This window comes from Ochotona curzoniae, unplaced genomic scaffold, assembly GCF_017591425.1.
Source record: "Ochotona curzoniae isolate NIBS_2020 unplaced genomic scaffold, NIBS_Ocur_1.0 contig_3527, whole genome shotgun sequence".
NCBI lineage: Eukaryota > Metazoa > Chordata > Mammalia > Lagomorpha > Ochotonidae > Ochotona > Ochotona curzoniae.
The window spans coordinates 2,474,340-2,499,880 of NW_024465897.1; the positions used below are offsets into that span (position 1 = coordinate 2,474,340).

General features: G+C 45.2%; 1 protein-coding gene across 1 annotated transcript; it reads right to left on the reverse strand.

Annotated features, from left to right (window-relative positions):
- Window positions 1-9,857: 9,857 nt before the first annotated feature.
- LOC121157602 (pepsin II-4-like) lies at window positions 9,858-16,810 on the reverse strand. Its single transcript, XM_040981894.1, has 9 exons — window positions 16,755-16,810; window positions 16,193-16,352; window positions 14,723-14,840; window positions 13,852-13,970; window positions 12,997-13,196; window positions 11,726-11,842; window positions 11,067-11,211; window positions 10,868-10,966; window positions 9,858-10,007 (listed from the first exon to the last, which is right to left on the reverse strand). Exons 1-9 carry the CDS (start codon window positions 16,808-16,810, stop codon window positions 9,858-9,860), a joined length of 1,164 nt encoding a protein of 387 aa, XP_040837828.1.
- Window positions 16,811-25,541: the final 8,731 nt, after the last annotated feature.

Consider the following 25,541-nt stretch of genomic DNA (forward strand, 5'->3'; position numbering starts at 1 on the left):
TTCAGTATGATACTGGCATTGGGTTTTTCATAAATTGCTTTGATTATGTTGTGGATTTTCCCATCTATGCCTACTTTGGCTAGAGTTTTTAGCATGAAGAGGTGTTGGATTTTGTCGAAAGCTTTTTCTGCATCTATTGAAACTATTATGTGGTTCTTGTTTTGCAGTTTTTGGATATGGTTTATAACATTTATGATTTCCGAATGTTGAACCATCCCTGCATTCCAGGGCTGAATCCTACTTGATCCGGATGAATGATCTGTCTGATGATTTTTTGAATTCTATTGGCTAGGATTTTGTTGAGAATTTTAGCATCAATGTTCATCAGAGAAATAGGTCTGTAGTTTTCCTTCTCTGATGGTTCTCTGTCCGGTTTTGGGATTAAGGTGATGTTAGCTTCATAGAATGAGTTTGGGAGGGTTGCTTCCTCCTCTATTGTTTTGAAGAGCTTGTAGAGGATTGGGGTTAGTTCTGTTCGGAATGTTTTGTAGAATTCTGTAGTGAAGCCGTCTGGGCCTGGGCTTTTTTTCGTTGGGAGATCTTTGATGACTGTTTCAATCTCTACCTTGGTTATGGGTTTATTTAATTCTGCAGTTGCCTCCGGACTGAGTTTTGGTAAGTGGTGGGAGTCCAAGAACTTTTCTATTTCTTGGTGGTCCTCAAATTTGTGGGAGTACAGTTCTTTGTAGTAATTTCTAATTATTTTCTTAATGATTGCAGTGTCTGTTGTTATGTTGCCTTTTTCATCTTTAATGCTATTGATTCTCACTTTCTCTTGTTTTTTTTTGGTCAATCGGGCCAGTGGAGTGTCTATTTTGTTTATTTTCTCAAAAAACCAACTTTTTGATTTGTTGATTTTATGTATAGTTTTTTTGATTTCTATTTGGTTTATCTCCTCCCTTGTTTTGATGATTTCTTGTTTCCTATTGTGCGTGGGACTCTTCTGCTGCTGTTTTTCCAGATCCTGGAGGTGTGAGGTTAGTTCCTGTATTTGGCGTCTTTCTTGGGCCTTGACATGTGCTCCAATTGCGATGAATCTACCTCGTAGCACTGCTTTGGCGGTGTCCCACAAGTTTTGGAATGTTGTATCAGAGTTTTCATTGGTTTCCATGAATTTTTTGATCTCATCTTTAATTTCTTCTCTGACCCATTGTTCGTTTAATAGCATATTGTTCAATTTCCAAGAGTGCCTATACTTCCTGGGGAGTTTTGAGTTGTTGATTTCCAGTTTCATCCCATGGTGGTCTGAGAGGGTACATGGTATGATACTAATGTTTTGGAAGTTGTTTAGATTCGCTTTATGTCCTATCATGTGGTCGATTCTGGAGAAGGTGCCATGCACCGCTGAGAAGAATGTATAGTCTGTGGCCTTAGGATAAAAAGTTCTATATATGTCTACTAAGTCCAGTTGTTCTATTGTTTGTGTGAGCTCTGTTGTTTCTTTGTTGAGTTTTTGTTTCGTAGACCGGTCCATTGTTGTTAGAGGTGTGTTGAGATCGCCTACAAGAATTGTGCGGGTGTCTATGTCTTCCCTTAAGTCTGTAAGTAATTGCTTTACGTAAGTAGGTGCATTAAGATTCGGTGCATAAACATTAATGATGGTGATTGCTTCTTGATGGATCATTCCTTTCACCAGTATAAAATGGCCTTCCCTGTCTCTTTTGATGTTAGTTAGAATGAAATCTATCTCGTCTGAAATTAGGATAGCTACCCCAGCTTTTTTTTCTCGTCTATTGGCGTGAAATATCTTTTTCCATCCCTTCACTTTCAGTTTCTTTGCATCCTTTCTGGTTAGATGCGTTTCTTGTAGGCAACAGATGGTTGGGTCTTGTTTGATGATCCATTCTATTAATCTCTGTCGTTTGATTGGTGAATTTAGACCATTTGTGTTGAGAGTTAAAATTGAGAGGTTGCAATTTTGCCCTGCCATGTGATGGTGTTGTGTGTGTGTTGTTGCCTATGTAATTGTCTTGTTTGTGCGGCCTTTAGTTTGGAGACCTTCTTATTTGCCAACTTTGTTTGTGATTTGCCTCCTTTTTGTCCAGGACTAGCGCATTTCTAAGGAGACTTTGCAGAGCTGGTTTTGTGTAGACATATTCTTCTAGTTTTTCTTTGCTATTGAAGTATCTGATTTCGTTCTCATATACAAATGAGATCTTTGCTGGGTAGATTATTCTTTGTTGACAGTTGTTTTGTTTCAGGACTTGGAAGATCTTTGTCCATTCTCTCCTTGCTTGTAGGGTCTCTTCGGAGAAGTCAGCAGTGATTCTGATGGGTTTTCCCCTGTATGTGATCTTTTCTCTACTTCGTACTTGTCTCAGGATTCCTTCTTTGTCTTCATTGGAGTAGAACTTGAGCACCGTGTGTCTGGGTGAAGATCTCTTTGGATCATGTCTGTTGGGAGTTCTCTGTCCATCCTGTATGCGGGGTGGATTCGTGTTCCAAGTGTTTTGGAAGTTTTCCTGTATAATTTCATCAAGCACTGCTTGCATCCCAGATTCTCTTTCTACTCCCTCGGGGAGGCCGATGATCCGATGATCCGGTGCTGCTGCTGCAGGCGGGGCCGCCAAGCCCGCTCGGTGCGGCGTTCAGAGTCCTCCTGGTGGTTTCGCGCACTCACCAGGCAGGATGTGGGGGACTCCAGACCCTCGCCAGCTGCCTCTGCGCACCGAGCCGCACTGGCCCCCTCAGCGCAGGAACATCCGAGGCGCCTTTCCGGGGCCCCCTCAGCCACAAACACCACTGTGCGTAGTTCCACACAGACCGAACAGTTTCGGCCACCTGCTCCCTGTTCTCAGAGGCTGGAACCTCAGCAGGGGGCGAGAAATGCGGAGGCTGCCACGTCAACCCCCAGCTCACCAAACGTTCGGCCGCTGCAGTCTGCCTCCACCGCTGCCGAAGGCCTCCCGCTGGCGACGATCCCCCTGATCTCCCCGCCTCCGAGCTGGCCGCATCTCCCGTCAGGCCGTTTTCAAAAGTGACTCAGCAGGTCTGGAGTGGGATGTCGGTTTCTCTGCCTTTGCCCTGCTCCGTTCTCGTTGTTCTTCCGAGTTGTGTGGATCTTTTTGGCTCCACACTGTCCCAGGGAACTTCACGGACCTCTCCCTGTGGTTCCCTGCTGTTCCTCTTTGCTGCTTCTGTAGCGTTCTATCCTTCTCTCACTGGACGCTCCCTCACAGCCTTCCTCCTACGTCGGCCATCTTCTTCCGAGAAAAATCGCTCATGCAGTTTTAATGGTTTTGATAGTTTGAGGATGATGTCAGGAAATGTATGGTGGTGGGTACCTTTCCCTGCGCTCGTCTGGGCTACTCCCTATCATGGTTCTTGCACTCACAAGCAGGGTCTGTGTCCTGCCAGAGGAGCTAGCCAGTCTCCTCCATCAGAACCTCTCCCAAGGCCAGATCTCTTGTATACCGGTGGGTCCATGAGCCATCGCTACTTAGTCCACCTCCTGTGCTAGCAGGGACTATTGCCTGGCTTTCAACCCATTCCAGTTCTTACTGTTGGATGTTTCAGCCCAGCCAAGGTTCCTGCTTATCCAGACACAGCTCACTGTTTGCTCAGTAGGGGCAGAGACCTATCCTCGTCCATCCTACTTCTACCTGGGTCCTCCAGAGCACCAGATAGTGCTGGAGTCTAGCCCGGTTAGGTGTACCCACTCCCAGGTCACAATATGCCAAGGGATATGGCAGGCATATCCATATTGCTATGCATCGCCCACTCCAGCCCCCATACTCACCAGTGGGAACCTGCACTCAGCCAGGGTATTCTCTTAGCTCCCCAACCGAGCCTGTTCCCAGCCTTAAATCATGTGTATGTTAGTAATTGTTCTGACCCAGCTTGGGAGAGCCCCTCACCTGTCTTGGCCTTTGTCTTTGATGCTGTGTCTTGGCCTCCCTGGCTCAAGCAGACCAGCCAGTGAAGGAGCCTAGCTTAGCATGACCTATGTTCCATCCTGATTTCTGTTCTTGCTTGTGAGTAAGGTTTGCTTGACCCTGCCCGGTCTACCCCGTTCCAGTTGCAGTTTGGCCCACCCCACATCCTGTTTTAGGATGCACATTTGGGTGCTGCTGCCTTGACCTGCCCAGACGGTTGTTGGTTCCTTTACCTGTAAGTGAAGGCAGGTTCCATGGTCCCACCTAGCTCAGCCCATCACCACCCCAACTCGTGAGCTAAGCAGCAGGACTTGTATCTCCATAGGGTTGGGCTCACACTTCCCTCAGAGAATCTATCCCTGGATCTGGTTGTATCGTATGTTAGTTAGTGTCTTGATCCTGCCAAGTGTGACCCATTCCCCATTCCACCATCAGTCCTTTACTGGTACCAAGCCCTGCAGACAGGCCCCCTGCCATAGGTTTCATGTGGATTGGTGTGTGGCAGTCAGTCATGCTCTACACTAGCAGTGTATTTCAGGATTTCCATGTGGCTTGATGAATCAGTCTGGCCCAAATAGAACCTATGGACTCTCCTTTCCAAACACTCAGATTTCAGTCCCCATGCTTGTAAGCAAGTTCCATGGCCCCACTGCTAAGAATCACACAGAAATCATCCCTCACCTACGCTCACACTAGGCTTATCCCTGGCTATGCCAAAGGTTAGGACTTGTGTGGTGATGTTGCTGATGGGCTGAGTCCTGGGGATTGGGTCTGACCAGGCCCGGGTACTCACCACAAGTGGGTTGCCACCACTGTGGAGGGCTGCTGTCACCTGAGCCGCCAAGCTTGAACTCCCTGGAATTTACTTTTAACCAATAGGATTCACAAATCACAGAAGCCATCACTCTTGGTGTTGCAGGATACAGTAGTAATGACCTTTATGGTGCTGGTCATGTCTCTGTGCCTTGTGTCCCTACGGAGTCTGATGAAGCAAGTTGCACTGTGAGGCAGCCCCCATGGCAAGGCTTGAGGATGATTTCAGGCCACAAGTAGAGGAAATGAGAGCCTGTTTTCTAAAGTCCACCAAGAAACTCCATCCTAACAATGTGTTGTGAGTGTGACAGCAGAACTTTGTGCATTTAGAGAGGTTCCATGAGACATAAGACCTCCCTGAGCCATGTCAGCAGCCCAGGAAGTGCTAAACTGGAGAACCCACATCAGCACAGAGGCTGTGAGTTCCTGGGTGTGTAGCACTATGAGTTAAATGTGTGTGAGTTTGTCATGAACAATGGCAGCCAGTGCGGGAACCCTCTTGAGAAGTTTGCCAAGACCCAGCCTTGTGCCTCACTCACCTTTTCTCCACTTGAGGCCATTGCTAGAGCACATGATAGTGACCTCATGGTTGGGTTCTGTGAATATCTTCATTAGACAATACTTGAATTTCTTTTTTGCTACTTGTATGAAGAGTTTGATATGTTCTTTTCTTTTAAATCACTTTCAGTTTTATCACACTTGAAACAGAGAAGTGGCTCAGTGTTCACCACAGATTCACATAACAGGATAGTGGCACTGGCAGAACTGCTCCCGGGTCTCAGAAGAGCTCTGTGCCTGGGATGTTCATGTCCAATTAGGTTTCTGTCACAGGTGAGTGTCAGTGGACATTCTGTGATGGCAGGACACAGTTCATGTTGTATATACTGCAACACCAAGAGTGATTGCTTCTCCGATTTGTGAATGCTATTGGTTAAAAGTGCATTCCAGGGAGTTGAACCTCGGTGGCTCAGATGACAGGGGTTCGCAGAGAAGCCAAGTGCCTGATATTTTGTTAATCAGAGTTTGTTTGTAGACAACTGGGAAATTGTCTGATCATCAGCCAAGAATAACCAGCACTTCAGGCCAGGAACCCTTCTAATCTAACTGTGCCAGGCTGGGCCATGAAACATTGGTGAACAGTGTTTACCCAGCCATTAGCCCTGCTTGGCACTCAGTGTGGCTGTGGCTGTGGCTGTGCCTTGAGGGATGAGGAAGATAGAGTCTCTACTGTAGTTTTCATGCTGCCAAGAGCCCAGGTGTTCAGCAATGTTCCATGAATGTATCAGATTCAACAATGGAGTTAGGCTCAACAAACCGTTGTGTACTAGGCAGAGATGGAGCCCTTACGCATGACGGGTACTGTGGAGGGAGGCTGATCAGCAGTGAGACACCTGGGTCACTTAGTTTTCCACCAAGTTCTCACCAAGGATAAGGCCTTCTCCACATAAGGGCAGCATGTTCTCCACTTCTCAGCCCCACAGAGAAGCAGGCAGGTGGTTAACATTCCATTTACAGATGGTTTGTTTTCATTTAAGTAGACCCCTACCCTGAGAAGAGATCAGTTGTTTCCTGGAGAAATGGAGTTGTAAACAGATTTCCTCTAGCTGAAAAGTTTCTGAAGTCTGTGTGCTGTTTTTCATAGTACACATTTTTTTGTAAGTGTGTTTATGTATTCAGAAACATACTATAAAGATTCTTTTGAGTCAAGAAACAAAATGAGAGCAGAAATGGATCTAATGTGCACCAGTGGGAGCAACAAGCCAGCCCCATGACTTCTTCCAGGCTGCTTCTTGATCTACCCCTTCCATGGTCTTGGTGCTCATGGGGTGGTGCAGTGTCATGGCCTCCGGAGTGCCTTTGTGACATTTCTACACATATCAGTGAAGCCCTCAGTGGCCAGCTGTGTGTCCTGCCTCTAACGAGCTGCTCATGACACTCACAGTATGTGGCTGTGTCAATCAAGCATATACAGCCTCCGTCATCTCGTTCCATTTGAATTTTTGTTCCCCTAGAGCCCGTCATGGCCTGACATTCACACAACGGCCACAGTGTACCTACCTCATGCTCCAAACTGATTGTGTTGTTTAATTTTGCCATCTGTCTTGTATGGGAGATTCAGTTATATCCCATGCTTGTTGTGGCAACCATTTTCCTTTTAATCCTTCCTACCAGTGTAAAGAGAGAATTTCTAACTTGTATCATTTGTTTATTTGGGAGACAGACTATCCTCATCCATCTGCAGCTTGCACAAACCATAGAGAGATGCTATCTGCTTGCTTGGAAATCAGAAGGCCAAAAGGACTTGAGTGTATCAAACACACCTACTAAGGTGTTAGTTGCCCAAGGCCTTGTGCCATCGTTTTGTTGTTTCCCATGGGCACAATCATAAGCTGGATCAGATTTAGAGCACTCACACTTAACTGGTGCTCCCTTTCATGAACTTAGCGGTGGCCATTCATCCAATTTAGATCCCTAAACCAGATTGCTTCTCAGAGTGAAGCAGCTTGTTAAGCAGCCCGGAAAACAGCATTGGAAGAATGAAGACATATATTTGTCCCATGCTGTAGTGAAACTGACAACACAGACCTCTTACTTTTGCTGTAGTCTAGACTTCAGCTGTGTGAAGTACAGGGAAAGAGACTAGGTCCACAGAGAGATGTGGAAAATCAAGGCCTGCTTGCCTTGGTCCAGTGATTGAAATGCTACATGTTGGCCCAGATTGTTCATATTTGAATGTTTTGGGGAGCTTTTCTTCTGTGCCCTGCTTTCTCCTGGGTGTTTGATGCTCACTTTCCCTGGAACATTTTTGTTTCTTGCAGAGACAGCTGCTGACAGGCTCAGAGAGGAAGCCAGGATGCTGGGCCCGTGGGGGTACATGTGTGTGTGGGATGATAGCCCTTGCTGACTAATTGCCTTCTCTTATGTGGGCCAATTTTCTTGAAATTGACTGCTGCGCTGGACACCAAGGTGACTTGTGCCTTCGCAAGAGTCTGTTGTCTGCCATGATGAAGCGCCTTGTGCATTTTGTGTGTCTGATAGCTGAGTGTGGGTGGCATTTTCACTTGAGCATGGCCCAATTATTTGTCCGTACCCATTGCACTGCAACAGGCAGTGCTGCCTTGTGGTCTAGTGTGAAGGGGACCAGCAGTCCCCAGGCCGGCTCCCAGCTAGGACTCTAGTGTCACATGTGCAGTGTCTAGTGCCTCTGCAGATTGACACAATGTGGGAAGAGAGGTGGCACAGAGTCAGGGACTACCCTGGACCATGTGGCTACAGGACAGTGAGTGTCATGGTCCCCTTGGGCAGTTCTTTAAACTCGCAGCAGAGGTCCTGCTGGGTTTCAAAGGAAGAGAGAACTGCGGGGTTAATTTTCAGTGTTCCCATTCCCTGTGTATATAAATGCCTTTAATGTGTCTGGTTTTGCCCGTTGCAAACTTTGAGGAAAATGATGAAGTAACTCTACTTATGGCTGAAGGTTCCTGTTGGAAAGTGTGTCCTTAGATCTTGATATTAAATGCATAAGGTATGGTGGTTGGGTACTGTCTAGATTGACTTGCTCTGAAAGTCTATGTAGTCCTATGCAAGCAGGTCACTGTCATTGCTCTAGAACCCTCCTGGCAGTCTGATTGCCAAAATGCCGGTGTCCGTACCATTTTGACGTTGTTATCTCACTCACCAGCTGGCAGCAGGCTTTGTGCACAGTAGCTGGTCTATATGTTTTGCAGGTGCTCAAACAGAGCTCTGATAAGATAACTTTGCAGTGTAGAGGATTGTGCTGAAGCAGCTTTTTTCAAAATTTTTATCTGAAGTACTTTCTTCTGATTCATTATAGAAATATTTTTTTAAAATAGGGTCCCTGAACTGCCATTCAGATGTGCTAAATTTGAGCACGGGCACATGCAGAGTATCAGAGTGGCAGAGCACTCTCAGGCAGGTGCAGGAATGTGGGGATTTCATGGATCAGACCCGTCAGCAGAGCCATATCAGCTGCCATTTTGTGGATTAAAAGAAAAGGCTGTTGAGGCTGCAAGGATGAAGTGAGCTACCCATGTGCTGAGTTGTGAGCATACTTTCTTTTGCTTCAATGCGTTGCTCTTGTCCCACAGGGAAAACAACCGACACTGCATTCTATGGCTCCCGCCAAAGGTAGGTTCAGTTGATTCCCCAGATCTTATGACCAGCATGCTCAGACAATTACCAGCAACATGTTATATGCCATTTTATGTACTGAGAGATAGACTGTGAGGTTGGAGGAGCAACAGTGAGCTGCACTGGTACTAAACCTGGAGAGACCTCTCTTATGGCTCAATGCATTGAAATAATTCCACAGGAAACACTACTTATTCAAATGGCTCTGTAAATTGTTCCAACGGAAACAAGTCAGGTGGCTCTTATACCTAAGAACAAACCAGACCAACACCACTGAAAATTCTGTAATTTAGGACAATTGGTGCCTTTCAATTCTTAGGCACTGGTCGAACTGTGAGTGAGACTAAGTCTGTGTCGTTAAGGTGTGCCCCTTTCCTAGAATCACATGGGCTGGTGAAGAGTAGTGTGGATCCCTGTAGGTGCACAGCAGTGAGGCTTTAGCTGGGGCTTGGAGTTTGTGGTGGACGGTAGCACAAGAGCCTGAGACGGAAACTTGCTGTAGGGAGTGCTACAAGTGATTCTAGACAAAGAACCACATAGTGTAAGGAAAAGTAAAATTGACCTGTAGGCCTGTGTTCACTGCAGCTCAAATCAAGTATTAAGGAGAGGATTCTGCTAACCAGAATAGCATTTATCAATAGCAAAAGAAGAGACTGAGGCACTAGGAATATGACTGATGCCTCCCCAACAAAGGAACACAAGCCTTTGTCAATCTCAGGATGAACTGAGGAAGACATGGAGGAAAGGGGGCTAGAAACAAGTTTTACAGCTTGTTCTAGATCTTCTAAGCCAAGAATGTGGAGCACCTACAGGAGACATAGCATTCAGAAGAAAAACAAAATACACACATTATCATTAGCTGTTTTTATTCTGCATGATGGGTGTGTTTTGGAACACAGTCAAGCAGCTACTGCTTTTGGAAGGAGACTGTGTTTCAGGAAGAAGTGTGGGGAGAATTCTATCTAAGGGAGCGTAGTATGGAGAGCAGATGTGTCTGGAAGAGGGCTCAAAGCTGCAGACTTAAACTGCGGCAGCCAGACCAAGCTGATTGTTGGCCCGGTCGAAGACGGTGAAGTACTGGCGGATGAAGACATCACCCAGGATCCAGAGTTCGCCAGAGGAGGTGTCAAGGTTCATGCCCTCGAAGCCACTGATGCAGTCGTCATCTTCCTGCAGAGCAGAGAAGGAACAGCATGGGAGAGTGGACAGTGGATCCAGTGACAGGAGCTAGTCATAATCACCCTGGTTTCCTTGTCTGTCTGCAAGTTCTATGCCTAGAAGGGATTCCTAGCTCAGTGTCCAGGGCTTTGCCTGTTGCTGACCTGGACGTACTGGTCCTAGCTTCTCAGTGCAGTCTTGGTGTTCATGCATTGCTGGACATTATGTGGTGTCTTTGGTTGAGCTGCAATCCTGACCTTAGAACACCAGCTTCCATAAAGGATGTCTGACATCTGGATGAGTCAGGCTTTCCCTCCTTGAGTTACTAGATGTAGCTGTGCCTGTATGTAAGACGACTGAGGAGAGGCTCAGGTGTGAGTGCTTCTCAGTGGCGGTGTCAGTCACTAGGATAAATGGATTTTTCTCTTGACATTCTAGGGGATATTCCTGTAGCTCAATAGACTCAGATGTGGTCACTTTCATGGAATGGCACTAAGCACAATCTGAGAGTGGGTTGATCCCACATGTCTGGTTTTTAGATGAAGAATTGGAAACTGAGAATGGTTGCACTTTGCTGAGTATTGAAGGGCAGGTCATTGAGACTCAGGACGAAGTACAGATGTGCCTGAACACAGTCATTTTCTCAGGATGTCACCGTCTGCCTCCCTTTCCCTTTAGCGTTTTCTTCCAGATTCTCATTTGTGTGTTGTTTATAGATACGCTGTCTCATTAAATGTCCTACAGAGCAGGTGGCATCATCCTCTTGTCATTGTGCTGGAGAAATATATATTTCTTTGTGACAGGGCACAGTGAGTGATTACTTGGTGAATTGGCTCTGCCCACTCATCCCAGCCTGGTCCTGTGGCCCTTACCTTCAGGATATAGGCACTGGCAGGCAGAGGGTACTGAATTCCATTGATGGTGAAGACAACATCAGGCAGGGAGTTGATGGCTGAGCAGCTGATGGTACCCTGGCAGGCGTGAGGATAGAAGTATTAGCAGGGGCTCATTCCTCGTGCATGGGACTCCCAGCACTTGAGTCTAGAAGAGAGCATCTGGGGATGGACTTGCCTCTCCCAACAAGTTCTCAGAAGCTCCGATGTAGCTCTGGATGCTGGAAATGGCACTGGTGGGTCCAGCCAGCAGAGAGGTGCCCGTGTCAATGATGGCCTGGCAGCTGTCTGCGCAAGCAATGGTCTCTCCGTTGATGGTGACGCTGAGGATGAGATGCAAGGAATTGTTTCATGCATGTACACAAGTAATGTGTGTGATCTGCATGGATGCACCATAGGGCATTCATTCAACACTTGGGAAGTCAGAGTACAACATGGCTTGTGTAGGTTTGACCTGAGCCGATTTCTTAGTCATTTGCTCCTTATCCTACACCTTTGGTGACATTCTTTGTAGAGAGAAAGGCTGTGTGATGCTTCCCATGTTGCCTAAATGTTGAGAGGTGTGTAGAGTTGGCTTCAGCCACCTGGTGTGAAATGCTGGCAGGAGAAGCTGCATGACTAATCAGAATCAAGTGACTGTCTTGATTGTTGTATTGGACCTGGGTTCCCTCCTGTGCAGCCCTCTCTGTCCCCCACTCGCGTTCCTGGGCTCTCTCTAGTGTGTCCATGTTTCATCTTCCTTCTGTGTTGGCTATCAAGACAGTGAGTCACCTGTGACTACACCAAGAACTGAGATCAGGGCCCAGGTCAGCACATTCGGCATCAGTATGGACTCACCTGTCCAAGGTGAACTGCCAGTAGCCCTCATGAGTGACAGGCACCCAGTTCAGACTTCCTGTGTAGTAAGAAGAATCAATGCCGCCAAACATCACCAAGCTGCCCTTCTCATCATCACTGTGGGAGAGGGAGAGAAGACGTGAACTCATTCATCTGCGACATTTCTGTTATGTAAAGCCTAGGCACCTCGCTAGATAGATCACCCATCCATGCCAAGAGCTGTGTTAATGTGACATCATGGTACACGTCTTGTTTAACCATTTTCAGGTAGTGGTCAGCATTATTAGTTGCATATTTACCTATTCCAAAGAAGTGTGAGGCTCAGAAAAGAAAGCAACTTGCTCAAGATTGCCCAGATGGAAGTGTTAGCCATAAGGAGAGCAAGGACAATATGGTTCCCAAATAAGTTTTGCTGTGTTAAGATGCTCATGACAGCTGCTCTGAGGGCACAAGAGATGTGAATGTGGGCCAATGTTGGCTCCTCAGCAATCAGGGGCACAGTCAGTGGCTCTCAGCCAGGGCTGGTGATGCCAATGTCTGTAAACATTAGTCAGTTTTTCACATGTGTGGGCAATCTATGAAAGTCCACTTGTCTGTTTCCCAAATGTCCCCAAAGCCCTCCTTGGCCTATGTTGAAGCTAGGAACTTGAGGTCAGTTGTTCTCCTCTGGGGAGAAAGTTCTTGAGTTTTCTGCAGTATCCTGCTAGAATTGGCGCTATGGGGAGGCTGAGGTGCAAGTAGTGGAGTGGTGACGGCATTCAGGAGGTGGAAATGGCAAGTGTGTACCTGAAGCAGTATCTGAACTCATACCGACTGCCTCAGTGTAGTTTTTAATTCCATATGGTATGAATTCTTAATCTGTCTCCAAATCGCAGTCAGGTTTTGTATTTTGTGCTATGAATCCTGAGGTGTGTGGTATGTGATTTCCTCAGAAAGGCATGTTTTGAGGGCCAAGGTTGATGGAAGGTGTCCTCAAAAGTTCCATTGGCTACTAACATTCAAGTTGGGAATTTCAGGGACAAACATCTCAGCTGGTCCAAAACAGTGAATGCAGACCAGTGTCAAGGGAAAGGAGAAGGAGAGACTGAGAGACAGTAAGAGACAGAGATTTGGCAGCATGATTGCTCAAAGACACCCGTCTCCACACCCTGATGGTGACATTTAACATGGTATCCTTTTAAGAATGTTCCTTTCTCACTGTGCCTGAAGCAGTTGTTTTGTGGGTGTTGTGAAAGTGTTCAGTTTGATAAGGCCCTGAGTAGCCAACGTACGAGCTCAGGTAGACAGAGAAGAGGTCCTGGGACACGAGGCCCTCATTCCACATGTTGTCAAAGACGGGTGTGGCACCGGAGGCAGCGATGCTGGGGTAGCCCAGACCCAGGATGCCATCAAAGGGAGCAAACATGAAGGTGATGCCAGGCTCTGTCTTGCTCAGGCCAAAGATCTGGTTGGTGTCCTCGATGCTTCCAACCTGAGTAGGAGAGAGAGAGAGAGAGAGAGAAAGAGAGAGAGAGAGAGAGAGAGAGATGATATTGTCCATGAGCACTGTTTGAGAGCACAGTTGGAGTCTTATGCTGTAGAAATAGCCATCATGTTTCATTTACGGAAAGACTGAGCTTGCAGGGCATCAGGCTGATACGTAGGGTGCTTTTCACTGCCCACAGTACATATCAATGGCCGCTGATGCTTATGTGGCCCCCTCTGTATCTATATGAGTTTCTGCTGTAAGAGAGATGAAATTGCAATCCCAGCAAATTCTGTTCAGTGCTCTCCCTCCCTAGCAGTAGGGATTGTGGAAGTCTTGTGACTTGAGGGAGGTAGAGGAAGTAGAAGAGAATACTGTAGGCATTTTAACCTTTCAGACCTCAATCCCTTGTTGTTCCATGACATTCATCACAGAGCTGGTGCAAGGGAGCCAGCTACCACTCCTTTTGCACTCTTGGCTGAGCCCCTGATGTGTGTGCCACCTGTGTCTCATTGCTCTCCAACCACCGTGTTTTTTGCTTGTGTCATCACTAAGAACATTACTGATAATGTGAACTTCTCTTGTGAATCTTTTTGCTCTCCACAATTTCTCTAGGTTCTTAGAATGGGCAGTGTGAGTTTCGGGGTCCCCAGGTACTCACTTTCACAGTGTCATATCCCAGGATGCCAGTCATGCTGCCAGTGCCATAGGTGATGGAGAGAGTCTCACTGGTGGCCTGGTAGGTGGAGGAGTCCTTAGGGTTGAAGCGCTTGTGTAGGACTGCAAGTCAGGAAGTGGCTCATCAGTGTATGAATATAAAGAAGTGAGCTGGTAATGGCTTTCCGGTGTCCTGTCTCTTGTCCCTGTGTGAGTCACTGGGGAAGAATAACCTTTGTCCTAACCTGACTTGAGGTGACCGTTAGAACACTAGTTCACTGGATCCTGTAGTCAGAAACACCATGTCACTGGTGGACAGTCTTAGGATATCCCTTAACTTCCCCAGATGACCTGGGCAAACGCTGAGCACTGTCATGGGCCCCTCTGGCAGTAATGCTCCGTTATGGGAACAAAAAATTACCTGGGCATTTGCTGTGAAACAGAACACAGGTTAGACTCCTGTTAGTGAATGAAACTGGAAGCATTGTGATGAGCCTCAGTGATAAAATCTGTGAGATCAGCAAATCAGTGCCTGTAGTGTGTGTTTCATGAACACTGCATTATCGTTAAGGTCCCTGCACCTGGTCAATATCAAAACTTTGCCTTTAGAAAGGCATCACTTGGGGCATGTACAAACTTTGTGCCACTGGTACATCATCTGACCATATCTCTTCATCCCTGTATGGCACACAGCCAGTTTCCCAGTTTGACTCTCTAATGCCACATCCCTGAGAAGCCATGTTGTATGAATCCTGAGTGCCTCCAACAGGCTGAAGGGCAGCACTGAGAAGTGTCTGAGTGGTCAGGGTTCCCAGGTTGTCAGCTGATGCCGGGAAAGAAGGAGTGGGAGGGGTTGTAAAGGTCCAGGTACTCACAACAGGCAAGGCTGGAGCAGTAGGTGGAGGGCACCCAGAGGTTGGAGGAGCCAGTGTCAAAGATGACGGTGAATTCCTGAGGGGGTGTTCCAATGCTGATGGTGCCGAAGTACTCAGCCTGTGGGGGTCAGGACAGCACAGCTCAAGGACACGGAGTTTTACATGCAGGTCTTTCTGAAGACCATCCTCTCAGTTCACTGCTCCGTGATCCTCACCTCTCTTCTAATTTCTCCTTTCAGGGCTCCCTCATTCAAAGCCCAGCTCTTGTCCCCATTCCTCCTTGTAGTCTTGTCTGATGGCTCCCTGGTTTCCCCTGACTCTTCCCTGTTAAGTCATTTGTACCCAAGGCTCATGTGCTGTCTCCTGTTAGCCTGTTGTCTCCGTGTCAATCTCAGCCTCTTGTGTGTGAGCTTCTCAGAGAGCATAGTGCAACCTGTGGTAGCAGTAAGTGAAGCCTCAAGTGCACTTTGTTCATTTTCATATCAGGTGACACAGGTCACTTAACCTTAGGGCTTGTGGAAATATGTGTTATTCCTCAACTTTGGTGTTAATTGTAGGTTATAAGATAAAACACACTCAGTGTTTCAATTCTCAGTGGCAGCATGTTACTTCTTGCCCGTTCTACTCCACTTTCCCTGTTATGGTGAAAGACAATTGAAGATCTATTGCAGGGCAAGGAGCTTGCATTGGTTGTCCCTTCAGTTTGTCTTTCAGAACTCTGGCCAAATGTCACCTCTACAGGCCCATGAAATGGCAAAGATGATTAAGCCTCTGCCTGCATTATTGTCATCCTGTATGTGTATGCATTAAATTTTCAGTTGCTCCACTTCATGTCCAGGTCTCTGTTATGTCCTGGGAAGACAGTGGATAAGAGGTCAAGTGTTTGGGCCCTTACACTCATGTTTATTTCCCCATTTATGGCAACTTTGCATCAATTGAAAAACTTCTTTTCCTTTCTGTTCTCCTGCACTCTGTTGTTTCTTCACCATAAGCACTTGGCTTCCTGTGGCCATGGGATGAACACAAACTCTCCTGCTCTCAGGAAGTCCTTTCCTCCTCATGGAACCATACACTCTTCTGTCACAGCTCCCAGGATATGTCTGTGCCCTCCTAGATCCACTTGGTCACTGAATGACAACTTATGCTCATAGTCTTTTTCCTAGTCTGTCTTCTTCCTGAGTTTGGAGATTCTCTCATTCTCTCATGTCATCTTTCCCCCTTCTCCATCATTGTGCTTTCTTTAATATTTTACCCTGCCAAAAAATATCTGACCTATAAGCTTGCACCGAGTGTACATATTGAAGAAATGAATGATCAACAAATGAGAGTGATAGTTCAGATAGCGAGTTTCCCTGAGTATCCTTGGTGTGGTGACATCAGTCAGCTGTTTTGACTGCCATCCCAATTCCCCATTCATGCTCTAGCCCAGTCCTTGGTGCTACTGCCGTTTCTATTTGCCTATGCACTCACATCCATGTAGTTCTCCATTGTCTCAGTGGACTTGGTGGCAAAGGCATCCTTGGGGAAGTACTTGGAGGCCGGGTTGGGGCTGTGAGTCTTGAGGTAGTCCTGCAGCAAGCCCTTCTCAATCAGGTTCTTCCTCAAGGACTTCTTTTTGACCAGAGGAACCCTGGGGCAGAGCATTGAGACAGTCCCAGTCAAGGGATGATTGGTTACTGGCTGAGGATCCTGCCCAGAGCATGCTGCAAGTGCCCTAATATGCAATGAAAGTAGTTCAAGAGAAGGAAAGGAAGGAAAGTGAGAAGCTCCCACCTTTTACCCAGAATGAACAGAGTGGAGGTGACTGCAATGGTGCTGAAAGCACACCACAGCAGCTCTCAGGTTTGTGGTGTTCGCCATGCCTACCGTGTGGCCTCAGCAGGAAGGAAAAGGAACCCAGGAAGTCTAAAGATGCTGGAACACAGGAAAGAAGGAATATGTGTTCAGTAGGGCATCTGGCGCTTAGGAAATAGCAGAGGGCTGGAGAGATGTCCTTGGAGTTTTACATCCTGCTGCCCAACCCCAGACTCACTTGTGGATGACGCACTCAGAGAGTGCCAGCAGGCCGAGCAGCAGCAGCCACTTCATGGTTTTTGCTGTCTCCCAAGTCAATGGGCAAGGCAGGCTGAGTGGAAGGTGTAGAGCACCAGACTAGGGCCACTGCTTATATACATTGGGGCCAAATCCTCATTCTAATAACCCTTATCAGCATGTCAATGCCACCAGCTATCACACTCCTATATGGAACATTATGATAAGACAGTCCCGCCTGGAGTCACGTTCAGAGGATTTGCCTGCTGAGTGGCTTTTCACCAAAATGATATCACACAGTTGGAGTACATCTGGGGTGTGTTTGGGGAGGTGGGTGGGAAGAAGCTTTCCAAGCTCAGTGTTTTGACAGAAGTGGTCAGAGATGCATAGAACACAGCATTAATCCAATGTTGGAGAAGGTCAGCATACCGTGATTTGTTCCTGTTCAAGCAACCTATGTTTGTGGTGTTTTAGAAAGCAGCTGCTCACAATAGCGATGTGTGCTGTTTCTATAGAGCATGGGAGCAGTCAGAGGTTCAGTGAGCAAGACCCACCTGCCTGTGCAGATGGGTTCATTGGGTACGCCTTTATGGAATCTGTGCATTAGTGTGTAGATTTGCCTTTTGTTGGCGGATTCTGAGTCATTATTTCCTCTTCATGGCTTGGAAAATGTTTTTTTCTTTCATACAGTGGGTCATAGAAACACTATACTTGGTGCTTCAGTCCGTATATAATGAAAGTGTCTGGTACACACTACCCACATGTTTGGCCAGAGGCACTGTGTCTGTGACGACACCCAGTATACGCATGGAGCAATTCTCCGTGGAGATAACCTGGACCTAGAAAGAGTGTGTAATAGAAGGTGTAACCTGAGATGAGGGGACACGTTTGACTGTGTGATGGCCCCATGTTCAGCTATGACTGGAGCTGGAAACAACACATTGTGAGCCCCTTCCACCAATTCTGCTAGGAGTTTGGGCAGAGAGTCCCCCTCATCCCCACCATTAGCAGCATCCCTGAGTAGCATTTACTACCTTGTGAATCCTTGGTTGATAATACAGCTGTGATTGGTGACCTGAAATGATCTTGATCTGAATTCCCCAAGTGTCTTACATGATCACTGGAGACTCAAACATGGGGACCATTTAGAAGAGTCCACAGTGATGTGAAAATTGATTTACAGGGACAGTTAATTGCAGGAATGTAAGGATGAAACAGCAGCAAGGAGTCTGTTTGTTGCCAAGCCTGATCATGAAAGTGTGTAGGGTGTGCTGAATTCTAAACTGCATGCACAATTGCTCAACAGAAGAATGAACTGCAGGGAGAGAGGGAGACATCTTGTCTTCTCTTCTGGAGGGGTTCTGGATCATATTGGAGGAAGCTTTTGAGTTGAGAAAGACACTTAATATTTTCACAAGAGTAGGATTTTGAATTTCAGAGAGAGACTGACATGCTTAGGGAAACAATTAAGGAGTAGGGCAGATTTTGTCTAGGATGTCCCTGATGTGATTGGAACATTGTTGTGGATGTTAAATACTCTGCTAAATCTCATTTGTCCTACGTTGCCTGCCAATGGTACTGTTGGGAAGAGTGGATCCATCAGGAGGTGAGAGGTCCTTGTGTCAGCAGACTCTCATCCGAGGAGATCATTCTTCAGGAGAGGGCTGCTATTAGCTTGCATGTCCACGGAGTCACTGTCTGTGGAATCTGGCTCACCTTCTTGTCCTTCTGCACACACACCAATGCCCATTATGGGTTCCTCACCAGGAAACATTCTACCTAATGCTATTTGGTCTTGAAATATTAAAAACACAGCAAGGTGTTTCTTGTGGTAATGAGAATCAGACTAACACAGGCCCTGTTTGTGTTTCAGGAATATTGATGCAGTGGTATAGCCCATTCCCTTTGAGCATGGCCATGACTCATGACTCATGACTCATGACTCTAAGCTGCAGCAAGAAGAGACATGTGTGTTTGAGTTGTGTTGTGCTGATTGCAACAGCTGTCATGCTGGTTGACTGTAGGTATAGACTCTCTCTACTGGCTCTGAGAAAGTAAGAAGTTCAACTGACAGGAGCAACATAACAAGACATTGAGTGTCATCTCAGCCAAAAGCCAAGATAACTGAAGGCCACTGGCTGACAATTCACCCAGAGATGAATCCTTCCCACTCAGAATGAGTGTGGGCATAGTCTTTCTCTATTTAGTCACAGGTGGAACCATAGTCTTGGCAGGCCTAAGTCCAACAAGAGCCACTTGGATGTCTTATACTCGGTATCATTCATGACATGTTTGTGATCTGAGGAAGCAGAGGTCAAAGTCCATTGGTTGTGTCATGTGTAATCAATTTTGAGGCAAAATTGATTTCCTCTGCTTTCTTGAGCACTTTGAGATCTGTGCTCTTCTTCCCTTTAAATTCTCATGCATGCTGTTACCGTGAGCAACAGGTGGTACTCTCCAGACTGGTCCCTGGGTCTCAGGAGAGTGCTGTCCTTGCGAGGCTCTTGGCATATGTGGCTCATTTCCGTGTGTGTGTGTGTTTTAAAAAAGATTTATTTATCTTTATTTGAAAGTGAGCTATACAGAGAGGAGGAGAGACAGAGAGGAAGATATTTCATTCATTGATTCATTGCCCAAGGAGCCATAATGGCCAGAGCTGAGCCGATCTGTATCCAGGAGCCTGGAGCTTCCTCCGGCTCTCTCATGTGAGTACAATGTCCCAAGGCCTTGGGGCATCCTTGACTGCTTTCCCAGGCCACAAGCAGCTATCTAGATGGGAAGCAGGACCTCCGGGACATGAACTGTTGCCCATATGGGATCCTGATGTATGCAAAGTGAGGACTTTAGCCGCTAGTCTTGCACACCGGGCCCTTTGAGTGTTTTTGAGTGTATGTTGGCATTCCGTGATGACTGTTCCAGGGTCTCTCAGAGACGTGAACTCCATGACCTCATGTACTAGAACTCTTGGGAGACAGGGTGATCTTGCTGCTGGAGCCTTCTGATCATCAGCCAATGTGATCCAGGGCAAACACCAAAGAATCTGCCTAATCTCAGAGTGCCAGGTGGCCATGCAGGATATGTGGACAACAGTGTTTACCCAGCCATTAGTCCTGCCTGGCACTCGGTGTGGCAGTGCCTGGCCTTGCGGTGCTAGTGTTGGCTACTCCTTGCCAAGGTCCCAGGTGTTCAGGAGTGTTCCAGGAATGTATCAGATTAAGTAATGGAATGAGGTTGAAGAAAGCAAACATGTCGAGATGGAGATGGAGCACTTAATGCTTGACAGGTGCTGTGGAGTTGGACTGATTGCAGAGCTTTCCATCAGGGTCTCAGCCCAGGGCATGGACCTCAGTTACAGCAACCTTGTACTCTATCCTTCTCTGCCTCAGGCTCACTGCTCTTCCCTAGTTGTAGGCTGTTGTTACCATTCCATTGACAGGCTCATTCGTTCTGGTTCACATATGTACATAACATGCAGGAGCTTCAGAAGTTCATGGGATTATAGCTTTAGAAAAATCATTTATTGTGTAGAAGAGGTTGTGTAATCTGAGCATAGTTTTCATAGCACACATCTTCTGTGGGAGTGTCGAAGTACTCCTATACGTGATTAGTATAGACTTGTTTATAGGTACGTAAGTATTGGGGGGTTAGATGTTACAGTGGTTGATTCTGCTCTAGATGTCCCCATCTAGCATTGTCCACATCTCCTACAACGGTGATTGAATTTCAGTCCTGCTTCTCCTGTGTCTACTATCCTTCAAATTTTCACTTGTGGCCAATGATACATTGATCACTTTGGTCTTGCTACAGATGTGGGAGTCTCAGATTGATATCTGGATCACTGTATTCAACCTACCCTTGTAATCTTTGTGGGCATTTAGGTCGGGAACCAATGAAAGAAAAATATCTCTCTGTGTTTTTCAATAGCATAAATCATAATAAAGTGTTTTCAAAATGATTTATAACCCCATTATTCAGTGCTAATCACCAATCATGTTTCAAATGAATGTGTTTACCTTTTTATATACACTTATATATAGTACAGAATATACTGTCATGCCACCTGCTTATCTTTTTGTTTGTAATTTACCTTTAGTGCAGTAATTGTGTATTTTTCATGTAAATCCTTGTGAATTGACATGATCCTTGTATCTTTGCTTAGTCTTTTTTTGTGAACAGTAAGATGGAATTTTTTTTCTTCTTTTTTTTTTTATTGTTGCTTACATTGTATTATGTAGTACAGTTTTTTTTTTTTATTTAGTCTTAAGGAGTTATTTTTATTGGATGCATGCTCCATAGATTCTTTTTTTTTTATTGTTGCTTACATTATATTATGTAGTACAGTTTTATAGGCGCTGGGGATCCCCCCCACCCCTCCCATACCCCTCCCCCCATGGTGGATTCCTCCACCTTGTTGCATAACCATAGTTCAAGTTCAGTTGAGATTCATTGCTTGCAAACACATGCCTAGCATAAAGTTCAGCGTCTTATTGTCTAGATAAGTTCAGTGGCCTCTTGGGGAGACCTTCTATGGTCTGAAGATAGGTCTAACAGAGTAAAGATCCAGTCAGTTAAAAGCCCCAACAAGGCCTCAGTATCATTATACAACATTATGGAATTAATTGACATAGTATTGGGTAAACAATATGTTAAAAATAATGCAAGTTCCATTCTTCGAAACATCTGGGTTGAGACAGTATCAATGACAGGTTCAAAAAAAAAAATAACAAACAACCAAACAAAAAATTACAGGTTAAATCAAGGCAAACATGTGGTATCTAATCTTTTGGGATTCGCTCATTTCCCTTAGCATTATAGTTTCCAGTTGTGCCCATTTAGCCACAAAGAACTGCATTTTGTTTTTTTTAATAGCTGAGTAGTATTCCATGGAGTAGATGAACCAAAGCTTTCTTATCCAATCTTCTGCTGATGGGCATTTCGGTTGCTTCCATGTTTTTGCAATTACTGATTGTGCTGCAATGAACATAGGGATGCATGTTGGTTTGTCGTAAAACAGGTGTTTTGGATATATTCCTAGGAGTGCTATTGCTGGGTCATATGGTATGCAGATTTTGAGTTGTTTGAGTGTTCTCCAGACTGATTTCCATAGAGGCTGTACCAATTTGCAGCTCCACCAGCAGTGGAGTAGGGTTCCCTTTTCCCCGCATCCTCGCCAGCAGGCGTCGTTGGTGTTCTTGTTTATGTGGGCCAATCTTACTGGTGTTAGGTGGTACCTCATCGATGTTTTAATTTGGATTTCCCTTATTGCTAGGGAGCTGGAACATTTTTTCATATGTTTGTTTGCCATTTGGACTTGTTCCTTTGTGAAATGTTTGCCCATTTCCCGTGCCCATTTCTTGAGTGGCTTGTTTGTTTTGGTTTTTTGGTTGTTTTGAAGTTCTTTGTATATCCTGGAAATTAGCCCCCTATCGCCTATATCGTGTGCAAAGATCTTCTCCCACTCTGTGGGTTGCTTTTTTACTTTGTTGATTGTTTCCCTTGCTGTACAGAAGCTTCTTAGTTTGATGAGGTCCCATTTGTTTATTCTGTTCTCAACTGCTATTGCTTTTGGTGTCCTTCTTAGAAAGTTGGGACCTACTCCTAGGTCTTGCAGGGTATTTCCTACATTTTCTTGCAAGAGTTTGAAGGTTTCTGGATGTAGGTTTAGGTCTTTTATCCATGTAGATTGGATCTTGGTGTATGGTGATAGATGTGGGTCTATCTTTTTGTTTCTACAGGCTATCAGCCAGTTGTCCCAACAACATTTACTAAAGAGGCCTTCCCACTTGCTTGAGTTGTCATTGGTCTTTTTGTCAAAGATTAATTGGCTGTATCTGTGTGGGTTCCCTTTTGGTGCTTCTATTCTATTCCATTGATCTTCCTTTCTGTCTTTGTGCCAGTACCAGGCTGTTTTGATAACCACTGCTCTATAGTATGTCCAGAGGTCCGGGATTGTGATTCCCCCTGCTAACTTCTTATTTTTCAGGATGGTTCTAGCTATTCGTGGTTTTTTGTGTTTCCAGATGAACTTTTGAATCATTGTATCCAGTTCCGTGAAGAATGTTTTGGGCAATTTGATTGGAATTGCATTGAAAATGTATATTGCTTGTGGTAGTATAGACATTTTAATGATATTGATTTTGCCTATCCAGGAGCACGGGATGTTATTCCATCTTTTTTTTTTTTATTATTATTGTTGCTTACATTGTATTATGTAGTACAGCTCCATAGGCGCTGGGGATTCCCCCCACCCCTCCCATACCCCTCCCCCCATTGTGGATTCCTCCACCTTGTTGCATAACCATAGATCAAGTTCAGTTGAGATTCATTGCTTGCAAACACATGCCTAGCATAAAGTTCCGTGTCCTATTGTCCAGATAAGTTCAGTGGCCTCTTGGGGAGACCTTCTATGGTCTGAAGATAGGTCTAACAGAGTAAAGATCCGGTCAGTTAAAAGCCCCAACAAGGCCTCAGTATCATTATACAACATTATGGAATTAATTGACATAGTATTGGGTAAACAATATGTTAAAAATAATGCAAGTTCCATTCTTCGAGACATCTGGGTTGAGACAGTATCAATGACAGGTTCAAAAAATAACAAACAACCAAACAAAAATTACACGTTAAATCAAGGCAAACATGTGGTATCTAATCTTTTGGGATTCGCTCATTTCCCTTAGCATTATAGTTTCCAGTTGTGCCCATTTAGCCACAAAGAACTGCATTTTGTTTTTTTTAATAGCTGAGTAGTATTCCATGGAGTAGATGAACCAAAGCTTTCTTATCCAATCTTCTGCTGATGGGCATTTCGGTTGCTTCCATGTTTTTGCAATTACTGATTGTGCTGCAATGAACATAGGGATGCATGTTGGTTTGTCGTAAAACAGGTGTTTTGGATATATTCCTAGGAGTGCTATTGCTGGGTCATATGGTATGCAGATTTTGAGTTGTTTGAGTGTTCTCCAGACTGATTTCCATAGAGGCTGTACCAATTTGCAGCTCCACCAGCAGTGGAGTAGGGTTCCCTTTTCCCCGCATCCTCGCCAGCAGGCGTCGTTGGTGTTCTTGTTTATGTGGGCCAATCTTGCTGGTGTTAGGTGGTACCTCATCGATGTTTTAATTTGGATTTCCCTTATTGCTAGGGAGCTGGAACATTTTTTCATATGTTTGTTTGCCATTTGGACTTGTTCCTTTGTGAAATGTTTGCCCATTTCCCGTGCCCATTTCTTGAGTGGCTTGTTTGTTTTGGTTTTTTGGTTGTTTTGAAGTTCTTTGTATATCCTGGAAATTAGCCCCCTATCGCCTATATCGTGTGCAAAGATCTTCTCCCACTCTGTGGGTTGCTTTTTTACTTTGTTGATTGTTTCCCTTGCTGTACAGAAGCTTCTTAGTTTGATGAGGTCCCATTTGTTTATTCTGTTCTCAACTGCTATTGCTTTTGGTGTCCTTCTTAGAAAGTTGGGACCTACTCCTAGGTCTTGCAGGGTATTTCCTACATTTTCTTGCAAGAGTTTGAAGGTTTCTGGATGTAGGTTTAGGTCTTTTATCCATGTAGATTGGATCTTGGTGTATGGTGATAGATGTGGGTCTATCTTTTTGTTTCTACAGGCTATCAGCCAGTTGTCCCAACAACATTTACTAAAGAGGCCTTCCCACTTGCTTGAGTTGTCATTGGTCTTTTTGTCAAAGATTAATTGGTTGTATTTGTGTGGGTTCCCTTTTGGAGCTTCTATTCTATTCCATTGATCTTCCTTTCTGTCTTTGTGCCAGTACCAGGCTGTTTTGATAACCACTGCTCTATAGTATGTCCAGAGGTCCGAGATTGTGATTCCCCCTGCTAACTTCTTATTTTTCAGGATGGTTCTAGCTATTCGTGGTTTTTTGTGTTTCCAGATGAACTTTTGAATCATTGTATCCAGTTCCGTGAAGAATGTTTTGGGCAATTTGATTGGAATTGCATTGAAAATGTATATTGCTTGTGGTAGTATAGACATTTTAATGATATTGATTTTGCCTATCCAGGAGCACGGGATGTTGTTCCATCTTTTGAGGTTTTGTTCAATTTCCTTTTTAAATAGTTTGTAGTTTTCTTCGAATAGGTCTCCTACGCTTTTGGTTAGATTTATTCCCAAATACTTCATACTTCTCTCAGCTATTTTGAATGGTATCCTGTTGGTTAGATTTTCTTCCATCTTGGTGTTATTTGCGTACACTATGGCTGTTGATTTTCGTTCGTTAATTTTGTACCCCGCCACTCTGCCAAACTCTCGTATAAGTTCTAGCAGTTTCTGTATTGAGTCCCCTGGTTTTTCTATGTATAGGATTATGTCATCTGCATATAGTGAAAGCTTGACTTCTTCGTTTCCTATACGTATGCCTTTAATTTCTTTTTCTTGTCTTATGGCCTCTGCAAGTACCTCTAGGACTATGTTGAATAGCAGTGGTGATAGCGGGCACCCTTGTCTTGTTCCAGATCTCAGTGGGAAGGGTTCTAGCTTTTCTCCATTCAGTATGATACCTGCGTTGGGTTTTTCATAAATTGCTTTGATTATGTTGTGGATTTTCCCGTCTATGCCTACTTTGGCTAGAGTTTTTAGCATGAAGAGGTGTTGGATTTTGTCGAAAGCTTTTTCTGCATCTATTGAAACTATTATGTGGTTCTTGTTTTGCAGTTTTTGGATATGGTTTATAACATTTATGGATTTCCGAATGTTGAACCATCCCTGCATTCCAGGGCTGAATCCTACTTGATCCGGATGAATGATCTGTCTGATGATTTTTTGAATTC

Excerpts from the sequence above, each read along its gene's own strand:
- LOC121157602 (XM_040981894.1), bottom strand. The coding sequence starts at position 16,810 with ATGAAGTGGCTGCTGCTGCTCGGCCTGCTGGCACTCTCTGAGTGCGTC. Across the intron at positions 13,971-14,722 it reads CTGCTCCAGCCTTGCCTGTT|TCCTACACAAGCGCTTCAAC; the intron begins GTGAGTACCTGG and ends CCTGACTTGCAG. Across the intron at positions 10,008-10,867 it reads CCAGTGCCTATATCCTGAAG|GAAGATGACGACTGCATCAG; the intron begins GTAAGGGCCACA and ends TCTGCTCTGCAG.